This window comes from Callionymus lyra, chromosome 1, assembly GCF_982586985.1.
Source record: "Callionymus lyra chromosome 1, fCalLyr1.hap1.1, whole genome shotgun sequence".
Classification (NCBI taxonomy): domain Eukaryota; kingdom Metazoa; phylum Chordata; class Actinopteri; order Syngnathiformes; family Callionymidae; genus Callionymus; species Callionymus lyra.
This window is the reverse complement of record NC_141818.1, coordinates 52,639,945-52,659,212: the sequence shown is the minus strand read 5'-3', so window position 1 is coordinate 52,659,212 and position 19,268 is coordinate 52,639,945. Positions and strand designations below refer to the sequence as shown.

The window sequence follows — 19,268 nt, the reverse complement described above, 5'->3', positions numbered from 1 at the left end:
ACACCCGACCACACCTGACCACACCTGAACACACCTGACCACACCTGCACACACCTGCACACACTTGAACACACCTGACCACACCTGCACACACCTGCACACACTTGCACACACCTGACCACACCTGAACACACCTGCACACACCTGCACACACCTGACCACACCTGCACACACCTGCACACACCTGCACACACCTGCACACACCTGACCACACCTGACCACACCTGAACACACCTGACCACACCTGCACACACCTGCACACACCTGACCACACCTGCACACACCTGAACACACCTGACCACACCTGCACACACCTGCACACACTTGAACACACCTGACCACACCTGCACACACCTGCACACACTTGCACACACCTGACCACACCTGAACACACCTGCACACACCTGCACAAACCTGACCACACCTGCACACACCTGCACACACCTGACCACACCTGCACACACCTGACCACACCTGCACACACCTGACCACACCTGCACACACCTGCACACACCTGCACACACCTGCACACACCTGCACACACCTGACCACACCTGACCACACCTGAACACACCTGACCACACCTGCACACACCTGCACACACCTGACCACACCTGCACACACCTGACCACACCTGCACACACCTGAACACACCTGCACACACCTGACCACACCTGCACACACCTGACCACACCTGCACACACCTGCACACACCTGACCACACCTGCACACACCTGCACACACCTGCACACAACTGACCACACCTGCACACACCTGCACACACCTGCACACACCTGACCACACCTGCACACACCTGCACACACCTGACCACACCTGCACACACCTGCACACACCTGCACACACCTGCACACACCTGCACACACCTGACCACACCTGACCACACCTGCACACACCTGCACACACCTGCACACACCTGCACACACCTGCACACACCTGCACACAACTGACCACACCTGCACACACCTGCACACACCTGCACACACCTGACCACACCTGCACACACCTGCACACACCTGCACACACCTGAACACACCTGCACACACCTGAACACACCTGAACACACCTTATTTTACGGACCGTAAACACAGATACAATGACACAGATATTTGTCAAATACTACACTAGTAGCTTCTCAGAGGATAGTAACTTGATTTTAAAATGTATTTTGTTTTAGATAAAAGTTTGTGTTTGTGTTATTGTTCCTCATACCTTCAAGTCATGGAGTAATACTGGGATCCATCACGAAATAATACTACAAGACCTGCGGTGTAATACTAAAGTAATAAAGAGCCTCATGGAGTACTACTAAGGAGACTCATGGAGTAACACTTCTACACTTGTGTAGTAATACTAAAGAGCTTCACATAGTAATACTATTGAACCTTACACAGATATACTACGGATACTCACGGAGTAACACTTTGACGCTTGTATAGTAATACTACAGAGCTTCACAGAATAATACTAAGGAGACTAGCCGAGTAACTCTACAACGCATGTATAGTACTTTTACAGATCCTCACATAGTAATAGTACAAAGTCTCACATAGTAATACTACAAAGCCTCACATAGTAATACCACTGAGCCCCACGGAATAATACTACAGAGATTCATGAAGTAATACTACGTAGCCTCACAGCTGGGCCTCATAGTTTACCGAAGTCTTACTAAAACATTTTACCAGATTTTTGATGTATTTGATATATTTTGATACATTTCCATTTTGTCCCTAATATCGTGTTTTTTTTTTAACAAGCCTCTGGTAGAAAAGTACAAAGTCAGGTTCATAGTTTTATGTTTCAATTATGTATACAAGGTGGTTTTTTTCTAAGTGACAAAAATTCAGTCAAACATTTATCAGTAAAAACACAAGATTTTGTTCTAAATCACTTTAACAGTTCGAAGCCTAAAGATGAGAAACAAAACTTTCATGTCTGAACAACAAAGACTTTTTCTTTTATTTACTGTATTTTTCTTCATAAATTAATACAAAATATTAACGTTTCAACTGATTCAACGAGTCTTGACTCAACCTTTAAATCTGACTTTGTTCACAGTCAGGAATTAAATAAGTATTAAATAAATATTAAACAAATATTAAATACATATTAAATAAATATTAAATTCATGTTAAATAAATATTAAATACATGTTAAATAAATATTAAATAAATATTCAGCTTCTCTTCAAGTAAACACCGAAGGCTTTGACTGACAGTTGAGCTTCACCTGCCGAGTCCTGTCATGAAAGTGAAGGTTCAGCGAGAAGATCTGCTGCAGTAACAACTGCTGTGAACAACAAATTATAAAAAGAGCTTCACAAACATGTTAAAGTTCAGGAGGAGGTTAAAAACCTCAGGTTTCCTCCCTCGATTTAAAGCACCAAAAAGGAATGAAAACACATAAATTCATCAATTAATAATCTTTTGAATTAAAGAAAAACAAACATAATATATATATAGTATATACTGTGTTGCAATTAAACTTCCAACCTCTAGATGGCAGCAATCATTACATCCTCTGTAGCTTAAGGAAGAATGATGACTGAGGACGAGAGGATACAGTGATGACTGAGGATGAGAGAATACAGTTATGACTGAGGATGAGAGGATATAGTGATGACTGAGGACAAGAGGATACAGTGATGACTGAGGATGAGAGAATACAGTGATGACTGAATACAAGAGGATATAGTGATGACTGAGGACGAGAGGATACAGTTATGACTGAGGATGAGAGGATATAGTGATGACTGAGGACAAGAGGATACAGTGATGACTGAGGATGAGAGAATACAGTGATGACTGAATACAAGAGGATATAGTGATGACTGAGGACGAGAGGATACAGTTATGACTGAGGATGAGAGGATATAGTGATGACTGAGGACAAGAGAATACAGTGATGACTGAGGATGAGAGAATACAGTGATGACTGAATACAAGAGGATATAGTGATAACTGAGGACGAGAGGATACAGTTATGACTGAGGATGAGAGGATATAGTGATGACTGAGGACAAGAGGATACAGTGATGACCGAGGATGAGAGAATACAGTGATGACTGAGGACAAGAGGATACAGTGATGACTGAGGATAAGAGGATACAGTGATGACTGAGGATAAGAGAATACAGTGATGACTGAGGATGAGAGGATATAGTGATGACTGAGGACAAGAGGATACAGTGATGACCGAGGATGAGAGAATACAGTGATGACTGAGGACGAGAGGATACAGTGAGTTCAGCAGCTTTTAAAGCTGATGTTTGGACATATTTTGGTTTGAATGAATTATATATTGAAAATACATATTAAGTAGAAGTAAAAATAGTTGAATGATGTAATGAATTTAAATGAAAAGAAATAAATAATGTAAAAAATGATATAACATCAACATATCAAATAAAACAAATGATTCTAAAACATGAGGAAAATAATCATCATAATTATGAATCAAATTAAAACAAAACAAAGTTAAGTAAATAAATCATAATTTTCCAAACACATTTCTCTTTATTTCAGCCTCAGGGTTCATAACAACACACTGACGATAAAGAAGTAAAATAGTGATACAAATATACTAGGAAGTATCTCCAGAACCAGGATGGACACCTGATGGAACTACTGTTGATGACATCATCAAACCGACACGTGTTTTTATGAACCAGAGTTCTGGTGTCGACTGAGGTTCTTGGATCAAATCCCTGATGATTTCCGAAGCACTTTTTAACGACAGTTTGACCAACGATGGTGTTTTGAAAAGAGAAGTCGTCCATCATGTCCCTCAAGAAGCAAACATGGAGGAATGAAAACCTACAGAGCCCGGAGGACGAGTCTGGACCAGATCCAGACTAGATCAGATAAATACCTCTCAGTGACCTCGAGGTCAATGACGGTCTAACCTGAAGGAAGGAGAGGATGGAGGTTGTCGGAAAGAACGAGGGATTGTTTGATCATGTGACTCACAGAAGACACACCGAGCTGGTATTCGGAGTATGTGTTGGCTCTACTGCGACGAGGTGAGCCGCAGAGTGAGGAGTAAATATTTACAAACGCATCAGTGAGTCGACCCGAGGTTTCACGGAAACACACTGTTCCTGGTACTGTTTGAAAGGATAGGTGTGGAGGTTCTTACGGGAGGAATCTGAAGGAAGTGTCTTTAGACGTACTTTGATCTGTGGATCGTAACATTAACACAAAGTCATCTTAATGTGGACTAGTACTAGGAAGCCTCGTCAAATATTACTGAGTAACACTATGATGCTTGTGCAGTTAAACTACACAGCTTCACAGAGTAATACTAAGAAGACACACCAAGTAACACTACAACGCTTATGTAGTTATACTTCAGAGCCTCACAGCATAATACTACAGAGCCTTACAGAGTAATACTATAGAGCCTCATGAAATTATACTACAGAGTCTCACAGAGTAATACTATAGAGCCTCATGAAATTATACTACAGAGCCTTACAGAGTAATACTATAGAGCCTCATGAAATTATACTACAGAGCCTTACAGAGTAATACTATAGAGCCTCATGAAATTATACTACAGAGCCTTACAGAGTAATACTATAGAGCCTCATGAAATTATACTACAGAGTCTCACAGAGTAATACTACAGAGCCTCACAGAGTAATACTATAGAACCTCATGAAATTATACTATAGAGACCCACAGCGTAATACTACAGAGCCTCACAGAGTAATACTATAGAGCCTCATGAAATTATACTACAGAGCCTCACAGAGTAATACTACAGAGCCTCACAGAGTAATACTATAGAGCCTCATTAGATTATACTATAGAGCCTCACAGAGTAATACTACAGAGACTCATGAAATTATACTACAGAGCCTCACATGGTAATTCTACGAAGCCTCAGTAATACTAAAGTAATACTAAGTAGACTCGCGGAGTACTATGGAGCCTCACAAAGTAATACCACAGAGGTTTGAAGAGTAATATTGCGGAGCCTCATAGTTCACCAAAGTCTTACTAAAACATTTCAACTGATTCTTTAGTCGTGTTCCACGTAAAATGAGTCAGAGGTCAGTGAGCAGAAGTTAAAGTAATGACTTCACTGATTATGAGGCTCACTCTCCATTTTTTACAAGATTATAAGTACCTAGATATATAGTATATAGAATAGTGAACAAAAGTATTTTTAGATAAAAGGACGTCCACAGTGAACAATAGGAACCTGTAGCGATGGCTGATGTTTACGATGAAGACGAGCCTCGGATGAACCAACAAAAGCCGGTGAAACACTCGCAGATTCATGGAACCTGTTTTATCAGAACCTCCATTTCCGGGAGCTTTAAAGGGCAAGAACCGAAGAGAACGTTCTTTGAAGTGACAGCAAACAAACCTCAACCTTTAAAAAAAAAAGCCTCACATTTGCTAAGTTCACAGAATCATGGTCATGGTTCTTAAGAGTCACAGCCGACCAGAGCGTGACGACCACCGTCCTTCGGGAGATCTGATCCGCCTCGCCGACTCCATTCAACCGAGACGTTCCACGACCGCCTCGCACTCATGCTCCGGCACGCCGGGGCCAACGAGAGGGTCCGGTCACGGCATGAATGTACGTTTGTACGACGGGCAGGTGTCGCTTGGATCTCCATCAGCTGTTGTGAGGAACGGCTCAGCAATGCTCTCGCTGAACTAGCAGACCGCTCGGGCAGATACCAGACCTTTGAAGGCATGCTGGGCTCGTCCACTTGGCTGGCGTGCGAGTGTGTGTGTCGGTGTGTGTGTGTGTGTGTGTGTGTGTGTGTGGCGAAATCCACCTTGGCCACAGTTTCCCTCTCCATCTCCCCGGCGTGACAGCAGTGAAGAGAGCTTCTGTTCCGAGGCCAGCCTCATCCCACATTAATCACCAACACGAGCGGCAGGGAAAGAGGCTTCGGAGGCAGGAGGAGGAGGAGGTTCTGTGTGGGAGACCGAGGGGACCCCAGCGCTTATGCCCGAACCATTAACCAAACCATACACTGGCTAATGCCCTCTCCAGCTGGCCTCCTCTTCAGACGAGCATCTTCTCCCCGATGCCGAGGAACCGGTCGCACATCTTCATTAACCGTCTTCTCGCGAACACTCTCAGACAGATACCTTGGCAAGTCACAGTGCAGTCCTCGCCTCCCCGATTCCGTCTCCAATTCCATTCATCCCAGGTTCCCCTCCCGCCCCCCCACTCTCGCTGCCAAGCTTAATTCCTTCGCTCCCCGCGACGCTCCCATCGCTCCGCCGTCGTTCCCCTCTGTTGCTTTCTCTCTCGCTGTCACCTCCTCGCCGCGCTGCAATAATAAACACCCCATCCAGCCGAGCTGATGTATGACTGGTGTCAGGGGGAGTCGGTGGGGGTCTGAAAGTCCGGGTCCCGGGGCGAGGCAACCTCCACCTAACACGATAGTTTTTTGTTCTGACTGAGGTCAATCTGGGATCCCTCGAGTTCCAGCCTGATGTTAAAGAAAAAAATGTGATTTGAGTCGAGAAAAGTCTCTTTCGCTTTCGCTCCGAGGCCCAGATGTCGAGTCAGTCCGGAAGGTTAAGCATCCGTCGAGGTCTCAGACGTCAGCGGGGGGCTTCAGTTTTCACCCCAAACCGATGGTTTTAAGCAACACGGCGAGCGGCGCTGAATCGACGATCATCATCGTTCATCACGGCCGAGGTCTCGCAGCCGATCCCACGTGGTCTCGTGGCGAGGGACGCCGGTGACAGGTCACCCTTCAAACACAGGCCACGCTGGGGATCATCACTCACACACTCCTGTTTCTGGGAAGAGCTTCTGTAATTTTTACTGCCTAAATAGGTTTATGGATCGTATTTCCAGAACACATTCATGAGCTTATTTTATGCTTGATTTACTCGTGTCGATTAAACTTACTCCAGGGTCTCGGTGAAAGTATATGGAGGATTAAAAGAAGCAGTTTTTACTTTACTACTGTCAAGTATCTCACTTGATTCCTATGTTTCTTAATCCTGAAGTACAAGGAAAAACTAGAAAGACTGCCTTTCCAGGAGAAAATGCAGTGTGAACGCTGCCCCTGCTGTGCTGTGGAAGTAGTAGTGGAAGTAGTATTAAAAGTAGAAGTAGCAGTAGTAATAGTAGTAGAAGTAGTAGTGGAAGTAGTATTAAAAGTAGAAGTAGCAGTAGTAATAGTAGTAGAAGTAGTAGTGGAAGTATTAGTGGGATTGGTAGTTAAAGTAGGAGAAGTTGAATTAGTAGTAAAAGTAGAGGTAGTAGAAAGTAAATGTAGTAGTAGAATTAGTAGTAAAAGTAGAAGTAGTGGTAGTATTAGTAGTATAAGTAGTAGTGGAAGTAGTAATGGAATTAGTAGTGAAAGTATAAGTAGTAGGTCAAAGTGAAACATGAGTTGAATATTTTCCCGATTGAAATGAATGGTGTAGAAAAAGGAGGAATAAAAGAAAGAGTGGAAGAGATAAAAGAAAGCTAGAACGTAGCCCGCATTTCGGAAACGAGCTGATGAGTTGATGAAAGTTTAAACGGCTCAAAATCGGATAAAATTTGCGGGGGAGAAGCGGCACAAAGTTTAGGTCAGAAGAAAACAGACGAGCATTAATATTATGCTAATGGTTATTGTTATTATTCCGAGATGCAGTATTTATTTTGCAACAAAGTGGTCGTTTGTGGTAACATTATTGATATGATTACACAGTAAACGGCACCACAGACTCTCACTCATTAATTCATTAGTTTAACCATTGATTTAGAATCAGCAACACAGTAATAATAATTATCTTATCTTAAACATCTTTGTAGTTCGTGAAGTTCACATGAATCAAACCATCTAAGTCTAGAGAAAATTCTGTGGATATTCCTCAGATTCATTCGTTTAAACAAACGTGAAAATCCGACTGAGGATCTGTGCTTGAAAAGTATTTCTTTAATAATTCTTCCTCCACATCTGCGAAGACTCTTCATCACGAGCGTCCTCCTGCTCTGGGAAACAGGTTGTCCGGGGCGAGGGAAATGGGCCGCGACCATTAATCAGTTCGGAATTCTCCGTTGCTGTATATTTAGTCTTCAGACCCAGGTGCGACCTCTTGACCTCATTGACGCAAAACGCCTCCATAATCCCGAAAAGCAAAAGGTGGCGACACTCTGAGCCGAGACTGTAAATGTATCGACACGTTCGAGAGAAGATTTGTGCGTCTCTGGCTCTCCTTTACGACCGTGTACTCCTTTATTAATTAATTATCGTCAGCAGTTCCTGCGTCTGACATCAATCCAAGGGAACATCATTAAGCAGATGATCTCCAAGGTTACTCCGGCGCCGGCGCCGCCGCTCATCGCAAAGATTACATTTGCATAAGCGCAGGTGTCAGCAGGCGTGATCTGGTAAAAGTTGATGAAATGGCGTCACTTTGTCCTCGCGCCGTAAATCCTCCACGACCGGCGCGAGCGAAGTTTCTTCTTCTCCCAAAGTACCGAAGCAATTATAACGTTCCTGATGGCCATGTTTTTCGGGTTCTACCTTGTGTTCGTGGAACTCATTAGCATATCGCCGATGAAAATCGCACTCGTGGTAATTAATTCACGAGAGCGACGCCGCTACACCCAAGGTTAGCGTCGGCGAAGGTGGTTGGAATCCCAGCAGAGCGCCTGTTGTTTCACCAACAAAGTGTGTCAGTTCTCTGAGCTACTTTGAGTTATACTTCTTCCTGCCGCCGCAGTAAGTGGAGCCGACAGGATAATAAGCTTCTCTGGCGAAACGAAAACCGTTGGCTTTTATTCATAGACATGTTGCCGCGGCCTTGAGCTGATCCCGGCAGCGTTTTTTATTTTTTATGTTTTTTAGTCCTGCTCAGATGTAAGGGAGATATCAATCCCAACGTAAACGCCCTCCAGGCTAACTCCGTCAACCCCAGCGATGCCTCGCTCCTCGTAAATACATCCACATTATTCCAGTTCAACGTTGTTGTTCAGAGTTCAAGTGGCCGACAACATTAAAATGTATAAACACATAAATAACCATGTTGTTTTTACTGTGAGTTGCATTTTGTTCTTCTGCGTGACTGATAGCCTTGAGTTTAGAATATGCTTCGCAAGCACGTCTGTTTTCAGGTGCAGTTTTAATGTACTTTAATGTACACGCACCATAATATGAAGCACAGTACCTACTATGTATCATATGTATTGACGAGGCTTCGTTAAAGAGTAATACTATGAAGCCTCGTGGCGGTGCTTCGCACAGTTCAACTACAAAGTACGTAGTACTGGCTGTGTTATACTACGAAGTCTTACAATGTGCCGTTGCCTTGCGAGGTAAGACTACAAGGATTTGTGGTGTGGTGGAGCCTCACTAAATAATACTACAGAGCCTCGCGGAGTTATACTATGTAGCCCCATGAAGTAATACTATGGAGCCCTGCAAAGTTATACTACAAACATTCGTAGTGAGACGCAGCATCGCAAAGTAATACAATGGAGCCTCGCAGAGTTATAGTACAGAGCATCCCAGAAATATACTATGGAGCCTCGCGGAGTAATAATAGTACAGAGCCTCGCGAGGTAATACTATGGAGCCTCGAGGAGTAATAATAGTACAGAGCCTCGCGAGGTAATACTATGGAGCCTCGCGGAGTAATAGCAGACGATCAAACCGATACATGATTCAAAGGTTAAGTTGTCGACCAAAGTTCCCACACAGTGACATCATCTCTGGAGTCCTTATATAGTGACTTGGTGCCCTTGGGTAACGTAAAGAAACCCATAATAACACATGTTACGACCACAGTCACATGGAAGTTTATTTCAGTGATTCTGTGTGTTTTTTCCAGTTCCTCAATTTCACACTCAAAGCTGTGTTTGTGTTGAAAATAAGTGTAACATACGTCAAACTGTCGTGATACTGTATGGAAGCAGGAGACGCCACAGGGTTGATGCTTTAATGTGTTCGTGGTCACATGTTTCAGGCGACATCGGTAGTTTCACACACTAGAGTTAAGGAAAACTAGACGCTGTGTTTGTTTTGAAAATAACTATAACATAAGTCAAACTGTCGTAATACTATATGGAAGCAGGAGACGCCACAGGGTTGTTCGTGGTCACATGTTTCAGGCAACAACTAGTTTTAAACGCTCAAGTTAGAGAAAACTTGACGCTGCATGGGAACCGATCAGAGCCCAGATTTCACGGTGGCATCAGTAACACAAAGGGCCACAATCTTTTATCAGTGCAATAATCAATTAATATTTTATTCCTTATCTTAAAACACTGACATCATCATCGGTCACCGTATCCACATTTATAGATTAATCTACTTATATTTGAAGACCACCCTCCTGTGGACTTGGTTGGCTGGATTTGGCCGTTAAATTGTTCCCTAAAAGTCAGCGACAGCTGTGATTGGTTGTCTGGGCGGCAAAGCATCATGGCTTATCGTTATTGATTGAGATTTGTAGCTTGTTGAGAAGGACGACATTCAGGTGCAACGTTGAGTTTGCCCCGATAAACGACGGACCGATGTGTTTTATACAATGACATGAATGCTGATTGAGTTCTTAAATAATTCTAAGAATGTGAATATTGAGAACGAAATATATAATATATATATCAATCAATCATTTCTTAAATGCCTACTTCGACCAATCAGTGTCTCGTTCTGTAAAGTTGTCAATTTGTACTTCTATGTCTCGTTGTTGTTTACGTCTCCGTCCGTCTGTGAACTGTGCAGCTTGTTAGGCTCAGTATATACAGTGAAGTAATACTAACTTATGATCTAGTCAAACACTAGTGATCCAGTGAAGTAATACTAACTTATGATCTAGTCAAACACTAGTGATCCAGTGAAGTAATACTAACTTGTGATCTAGTCAAACACTAGTGATCCAGTGAAGTAATACTAACTTATGATCTAGTCAAACACTAGTGATCCAGTGAAGTAATACTAACTTATGATCTAGTCAAACACTAGTGATCCAGTGAAGTAATACTAACTTATGATCTAGTCAAACACTAGTGATCCAGTGAAGTAATACTAACTTGTGATCTAGTCAAACACTAGTGATCCAGTGAAGTAATACTAACTTGTGATCTAGTCAAACATTAGTGATCCAGTGAAGTAATACTAACTTGTGATCTAGTCAAACACTAGTGATCCAGTCACTCGTCTCTTTCAACCTCCTTTGTTAAAGCAACATATTGTAAGAACTTTTCATCTCATCTCAGTTGTTTTCTTAGAAGATCGTGAACTTCCAAACAAACCTGTCCGTCTTCACCGTATGCTAACAAGCTAAGTTGTTAGCGTCATTTATAAAGTGTTATGTGTGTGTGTACAAGGAGGTGGATTTATTATTGATTTGGTGATATCACGACGCGCCGGCGGCTCCTCTCTGATGTCGCTCAGTTTCGCGGGAAACTAATGTAACTCCTGTGAATTAAGTGATATTTTTCTACCATCATGTCGACACTGAAGCGCGGAAATAATCTAAAGGGAAATATCGCATCGTTTTCCTTCTCTAAACCCCCGGACCTTCACTACAGTACTCGACAGTACCCTGCAAGTTTGTTTGTCAGTTTGTTTTTTCCAGTTCCTCGATTTGACACTCAACGCTGTGTTTGTGTTGAAAATAACTGTAACATACGTCAAACTGTCGTGATACTATGTGGAAGCAGGAGACGCCACAGGGTTGTTCGTGGTCACATGTTTCAGGCGACAACTAGTTTCAAACACTCAAGTTAAAGAAAACTAGACGCTGCGTGGGAACCAATCAGAGCCCAGATTTCACGGTGATGAGTTCAGAGAGGATTCGATGGTAACAATAATAATAAATCTTTAAATCTCGTTGTACTGTGTTGTACAACAAAGAGATTCTGAGGAAACAAAGGTAAAGAACAGGGAAAAACTGGAGACAGAAAAGAAAACACAGAGGTCAAAACTCTTGTTCATAAACAAGAATAAACTAAATCACTCAAGCAGATGGAAAAGAACCAAAAAAACACAAGTAGTCCATTGAGAATAATTCGGGGAAGGAACAAGAGAAACGACTACAAGGAACATCTCTGACCCGGTTAGTGATAAGATCCAGCCGGTGCGTCAGTTGTAGACTCTGGGAAAAGAAGAGAACAGGAAGTGAGGGAACAATATAAAATCATCCAGTGATGCTCGTGTCGATCCTGTGCAGTCACTGTTCTCTGTCACGACTGCTATCAGAGGCCGGTCGGGGAGTTTCTTCCTCTGTTCAAACAGCAGGAACCGATCGGTGACAGTCGGGCCGAGCCCAGTGGACAGAGGTCAGAACCGCTCTATATATGTGTGTGTGTGTGTGTGTGTGTGTGAACTTGGACCGCTGACTGGAGCTGACGTTTGAGGCTAAACTCAACAACACTGGCCGGACACACCTGACCTTCCCAGGCTCACCTCCCGTTCCATCTATATTTACTCTCCGCTGTCTCATCGCCACACGCGTGTTCTTCACGCCATATCAAACCCTGGCGAGCCAACGCTGGCGCCGACACGTTTGTTGTGAAATGTCAGCGGATACTTTTTTTTTTTTTTTTGCCGCCAAAATCAGACTTTTCTCTGGCAGCGATTATTGCAGGATTGGGCGAGAGAGAGAAAGAGAGAGAGAGAGAGTGGGAGAGAGAGAGAGAGTGAGAGAGAGAGAGAGAGAGAGAGACAGAGAGAGAGTGGGAGCGAGAGAGAGAGTGAGAGAGAGAGAGGGAGAGAGAACGAGAGAGAGAGAGAGAGAGAGAGGGTGACCTTTTGACTGGACAGACGACAAGAATAACTGGTCCAGGACAGGAATAGAATGACAAAAAAACGACCTGCTCTCCGACCACAGGGGGCGCTGTGAGCTCCAGATAAAGTGCAGAAGGCATGATGGGTAAAACTTTGACAGTAAAGTTGGTTCAAGGTGGCTTGAAGTCGCTGATGTCGAGAGCCTGGAATGTGCCTCGGTTTACTCCGGGTACTCCTAAACCAGAGAGCGGTTCATTGAGGACTTTTTATTGTCCCTAGTTGTGAGTAGTTGTGTGTCTCTGTGTGTCCTGCTACATACTGGTGATCTGTTCAGGGTGTCCCCTGCCTCTCACCCGGAGTAGCTGGGACAGACTCAAGGAAATTACGCGGCATAAAAATGAATAAATTAATTAATTATCACTGAAATACGTCACTTTTTATGTGAATGTGCGACAAAATGTGTTTCTTATACAGCAGTTGATTTCGACAACGTGAATGCTAAGCTAAGCTAAGCTAAGCTAAGCTAAAATTGCCAATGAGGGAGTGTTTTGTGTTTCAAACTTTAATGTTTCCTTCAGACGACGAACGTCTTTGTGTTGATCAAGGAAATTGTTTCAATGTTTGTCATCGCGTTTCTGTCAAGTTGTGATGAAATCAGCCCCTTGGCAGTGGTATGCCCCGTCTTGGTGCTTTCCTTTTAGTTCTGCTTTTTTGACACAGAAAACGAGGAAAAACTTTAACACCTAATATTTTTACAAACCATCAATAGTTCACAAAAGACTCTAAAAGAATTGACAGTTTTTAAAGTTCTCTTCTCTACGAATATTTGAAATAAAGAGGCATTTTAGAAGGAAGTTCAAGTATATCTAGATGTTTGGTCGGAGGAAAAAAACTGGCATTTTTGGTCAGTCTTCACCTTGAATTTGTTGACATAAATGTCTGTATTTATGGCGTCTTGTGTCGTAGAAAGACTGCAGTCTTGAGCTCGATGACGCACGAATGTCGCTTCGGTTAATGTGTTCAGAAGGAAATGAACGAATGTTCGGAAAGTGAATCGAAAACACGTAAAAAAATGAAGCAACACGGACGTCAAGACAACGGACTTTAACCTGTAACTTTAACATTGTATTCAATGTCGGCGCAAACTTGCATAATTGATTCGATCGAGTCTCTTTGAACAAAACCATCATTTTCGATGCAACACCTTCTGTTTAAAAAAACTGCTGGAGTTCAGTTTGAAAAAGATTCCTCAGGTTTTCACACTCAAGGACTTTTGCTTACATGGTTCTTTTATCTCAGCATTTATTTCATCTTCACAGCAGGAGGATTCAGGGAATCAGGGCCAGGCAGGCCCGGTGGGTTCAGGATCTTCCTCCAGGCTTTATTTTTTACTCTCCTGCCAGAATAGCTGAAGGATAAAGAAAGAAAACGACATGTTTTCTTCTTTGATTTTAAACATGGAGTCGAAGGCGTCACTTTGATAACCTCCACGGATGATGGAAATATAGGAACTTTTTTATCCAAGTTGAAATGGTTTTTCTGTCAAAGTATATGAAGGATTTATTGATTTTACAGAAATAGTACATCATCAAAATTCTACTCTCCTTATAATCTTAATGTTTTTTAGTTTTTTTTACAACCAATATTTGTTCTAAATATGGTTGTAACGTAACAAACTTGTATTTGTGTTTTTTGATCCCAGTGTTGAGACCAAAAATATCAAGAATATTATTGTACAAATAGAAATTCTAAATTTTACAGAATATTATATATACAAAAATGATTTAATATAACAGTAATTAGACATTATTACAAAATATATATAATTGTATTAAAAAACTCGATTATTTTACTAATAAATTTGATATAATGGAATTAAAAAAGATCTTTTGAAAAATTCAACTCAATCATCTCTATGTTAGAGGTCACTTTAAAAATATATATAATTATATTAAAAAAATTCGATTATTTACTAATAAATATGATTTTAAGTAACAATTACAATAATTCAAAAATGTTTTGTTTTTTTAAATTTAATTCAGAGTTTTTATTTCATCACAAAGATAAATTGTTGAGTCCAATTAATAAACAAATATAGATTTAATGCTTCAAAAATCAAATTCTATTAAACATTTCAATAATAAATGTTCAGCAGAAGACGACGACACAGATATAAATGAATCAAATGTTCTACGAGTAGAAAAGTCACTTAAATCTTCAGAAGCGTCTGTCGTTTCCTCTCTAAACGACTCTAATCCTGTGTTTGTTTGGACGACTCCTCATTGTCCTGACCCTCCTTTGACCCTTGACCTTCTTCCCCCCCGACCCCAGATGGACACGCTGGAGGCCCTGGGCGAGGAGATCAGTGGGATGGCTCGCTGCCCGTACGACGCCAAGCACGCCAACGTGGCGCTCTTCGCAGGTGAGTCTCTACAAACACACACCTGTCGCATCCTCGTCGCTCTGGACTCGACTCGTCATCCTGCGACGAGTGGAGGACGAGTCGTCGCGTTTGATCTTCATCTATCGTGAGGTCGATGCTCCGACCACGTGAAGATCGGCGAGCGTTTGAACCAGAGCTTCGCTCGCCGTCCATCAAAGCTCAGAAAAAACAGATCCGAGTTTGTGTTTTTCTGAAGACCACGATTCAAAGAGTCGAGATTTATGGAGACGATGATCCGAGTCCGTGGAAGTTGTGAGTCACCAGCAGGTTTTTAATGAAGACGTTTGAAGCCTCGCGTGCCTGGAATGACAAATATGCAACATCTGTGAACGTGTGGAACGACGGCTTCGTTCGACGGGATTTTCCATGGAACTAAAATAGCTCATAAACTCAAATACCACACTTTTTATTTTTCCATAAATCCGCCAATTACTGAGTTTATTTCAGGTTCAGTTCACAGTCAGCGTTGCTTTCGCCGAACATCAAACGAAAGGTCGTTTTTTTAAGTGTGTTTTTTCATGTTGATTGAGTTTGAGCCTCGTTCTGAGGTTTGGCAGCTGCTCTGAAGGAAGTTTCCACTTCGAGAATAATGTAGATTCATTTTTACCTCCTTGCTTCTAAATCTTACACATGTATGCTGTAAATTGTTATATTTATTTTTTATCTATCTTTTGTCAGTTTTTTTTTACATCAAAAATGGTCATGTCAGGGTTATTTATTCCTATATGTTTATTTGTATTGTTGTAATTTCATTTGTATTGTTATAATTGTCGTAGTTATTTAAATAGTATTTTTTAAAGTTTTTAATTCTTAAATTTTTCCATTTTGTAATCTTTAAATTTTCCGTTTTCATTCATTTGCCTCATTATTTATTTTTCACTACAACTCAATTTAAATGTAATTGTTTTACATTTAATTTTTGCAATTTACTTTATTTCTCTTTTAAATGCATTTCATATTCATTTTATTTATTGAATTTTAACATTTAATTTAAATATTATAAGTTTTAATTTATTTATTGATTTGATTTTGTAATTTTATTAATACATTGTTTTCTTTCTAATTTACTTTATTATTTATTATTTATTTTTTTACTAATATTTTAGTATTTAATTTAAATGTTATTATTATTATTATTATTATTATTATTATTATTATTATTATTATTATTATTATTATTATCATTATTATTATTATTATTATTATTATTATTATTATCATTATTATCATTATTATTATTATTATTATTATTATTATTATTATCATTATTATCATTATTATTATTATTATTATTATTATTATTATTATTATCATTATTATTATCATTATTATTATTATTATTATTATTATTATTATTATTATTATTATTATTATTATTATTATTATTATTATTATTATTATTATTTTATCTTCCTTCAGTCGATATCATCAAACTAAGCTGTAAATAAATCAGCTACGATTAAAGAAACAGAGCAAATAAAAAATGATTGACAGGTTTTAACTCCATCAATAAAAAGGTTGCAGGAATAGAACCTCATGATGTCATCACGTGTATCATGTGATGTCATCACGAGTGTCATGTGATGTCATCACGAGTGTCATGTGAGACTGAAGTCGTTGTTAAATGTTTTAAATGCTTGATTTTATTTTCCTTCCACGTCAGTCGTCGTCAGCTGACACGTGATCATGTGACTCTTGTTGACCATCAAGTTATTTAAAGTTTTTAGTCCTGGTTTCATAAAGATTTACTGCGGAAGTATTGAAGTATATTTCATGGTTTAACATTTCAAATGTTGAAACTGTGAATCTTTTTTTAAGAAAACAGTTATTTTTTGAATAATTATATTCAACCATTTCTATATTAAAATGTTAATTATTTAATTTAAAAACGTGTAAATTTTTAAAATAAATATTTTTTTTCTTTGATATTCTAATTCCAATCATTTAAACATAAATGTTTTTAATTCACTATTTTTAAATTCATAGGCTTTTGAATTCAGTATTAAATGTTGGTACAATAGTAGAAAAACTACTTGATCGAACTTTTTAACCAATCAAGTGACATGTAGACGATCACATGACGACATTGAATTCAATGGCAATTCAACACGGTTTCCAATGCAATGTTTTTTGTCACTTTTATACCTTTTTATATTGACTTTAAAAACCTTACAACTAAAAAACATAAATGTATTTTTGAAGTATTAGAATTAAAATGTCTGACTCTACTTAGAAAAGTCAAATTTTGAATATAAATATATTTTGAAATTCGGCCTCACTCGTTCTTCTGGTCGTGTCTCACTCGTTCTTCTGGTCGTGTCTCACTCGTTCTTCTGGTCGTGTCTCACTCGTTCTTCTGGTCGTGTCTCACTCGTTCTTCTGGTCGTGTCTCACTCGTTCTTCTCGTCGTGTCTCACTTGTTCTTCTGGTCGCGTCTCACTCGTTCTTCTCGTCGCGTCTCACTCGTTCTTCTGGTCGCGTCTCACTCGTTCTTCTGGTCGCGTCTCACTCGTTCTTCTGGTCGCGTCTCACTCGTTCTTCTGGTCGTGTCTCACTCGTTCTTCTGGTCGTGTCTCACTCGTTCTTCTGGTCGTGTCTCACTCGTTCTTCTGGTCGTGTCTCACTCGCTCTTCTGGTCGTGTCTCACTCGCTCTTCTGGTCGTGTCTCACTCGTTCTTTTGGTCGTGTCTCACTCGTTCTTCTGGTCGTGTCTCACTCGTTCTTCTGGTCTTGTCTCACTCGTTCTTCTGGTCGTGTCTCACTCGTTCTTCTAGTCGTGTCTCACTCGTTCTTCTGGTCGTGTCTCACTCGTTCTTCTCATCGTGTCTCACTCGTTCTTCTCATCGTGTCTCACTCGTTCTTCTGGTCGCGTCTCACTCGTTCTTCTGGTCGTGTCTCACTCGTTCTTCTCGTCGTGTCTCACTCGTTCTTCTGGTCGTGTCTCACTCATTCTTCTGGTCGTGTCTCACTCGTTCTTCTCATCGTGTCTCACTCGTTCTTCTGGTCGTGTCTCACTCGTTCTTCTGGTCGTGTCTCACTCGTTCTTCTGGTCGTGTCTCACTCGTTCTTCTCATCGTGTCTCACTCGTTCTTCTGGTCGTGTCTCACTCGTTCTTCTGGTCTTGTCTCACTCGTTCTTCTGGTCGTGTCTCACTCGTTCTTCTGGTCGTGTCTCACTCGCTCTTCTGGTCGTGTCTCACTCGTTCTTCTCGTCGTGTCTCACTCGTTCTTCTGGTCGTGTCTCACTCGTTCTTCTGGTCGTGTCTCACTCGTTCTTCTGGTCGTGTCTCACTCGTTCTTCTGGTCTTGTCTCACTCGTTCTTCTGGTCGTGTCTCACTCGTTCTTCTCGTCGTGTCTCACTCGTTCTTCTCGTCGTGTCTCACTCGTTCTTCTGGTCTTGTCTCACTCGTTCTTCTGGTCGTGTCTCACTCGTTCTTCTGGTCGTGTCTCACTCGTTCTTCTGGTCTTGTCTCACTCGTTCTTCTGGTCGTGTCTCACTCGTTCTTCTCGTCGTGTCTCACTCGTTCTTCTGGTCGTGTCTCACTCGCTCTTCTGGTCGTGTCTCACTCGTTCTTCTCGTCGTGTCTCACTCGTTCTTCTGGTCGTGTCTCACTCGTTCTTCTGGTCTTGTCTCACTCGTTCTTCTGGTCGTGTCTCACTCGTTCTTCTGGTCGTGTCTCACTCGTTCTTCTCATCGTGTCTCACTCGTTCTTCTGGTCTTGTCTCACTTGTTCTTCTGGTCGTGTCTCACTCGTTCTTCTGGTCGTGTCTCACTCGTTCTTCTCATCGTGTCTCACTCGTTCTTCTGGTCTTGTCTCACTTGTTCTTCTGGTCGTGTCTCACTCGTTCTTCTGGTCGCGTCTCACTCGTTCTTCTGGTCGTGTCTCACTCGTTCTTCTGGTCGTGTCTCACTCGTTCTTCTGGTCGTGTCTCACTCGTTCTTCTGGTCGTGTCTCACTCGTTCTTCTGGTCGTGTCTCACTCGTTCTTCTGGTCGTGTCTCACTCGTTCTTCTGGTCGTGTCTCACTCGTTCTTCTGGTCGTGTCTCACTCGTTCTTCTCATCGTGTCTCACTCGTTCTTCTGGTCGTGTC

The 19,268-nt window shown here is 41.3% G+C and overlaps 1 protein-coding gene across 2 annotated transcripts in view; it reads left to right on the top strand.

Moving 5' to 3' along the window:
• sema6a (sema domain, transmembrane domain (TM), and cytoplasmic domain, (semaphorin) 6A) overlaps nucleotides 1-19,268 on the top strand; it is a 192,981-nt gene that overhangs the window by 106,941 nt on the left and 66,772 nt on the right. For both annotated transcript variants that reach the window (XM_087812406.1, XM_087812398.1), the window contains exon 8: nucleotides 15,065-15,155. In XM_087812406.1, the coding sequence (XP_087668532.1) occupies nucleotides 15,065-15,155 (91 nt within the window). The remainder of the gene's footprint in view (nucleotides 1-15,064; nucleotides 15,156-19,268) is intronic.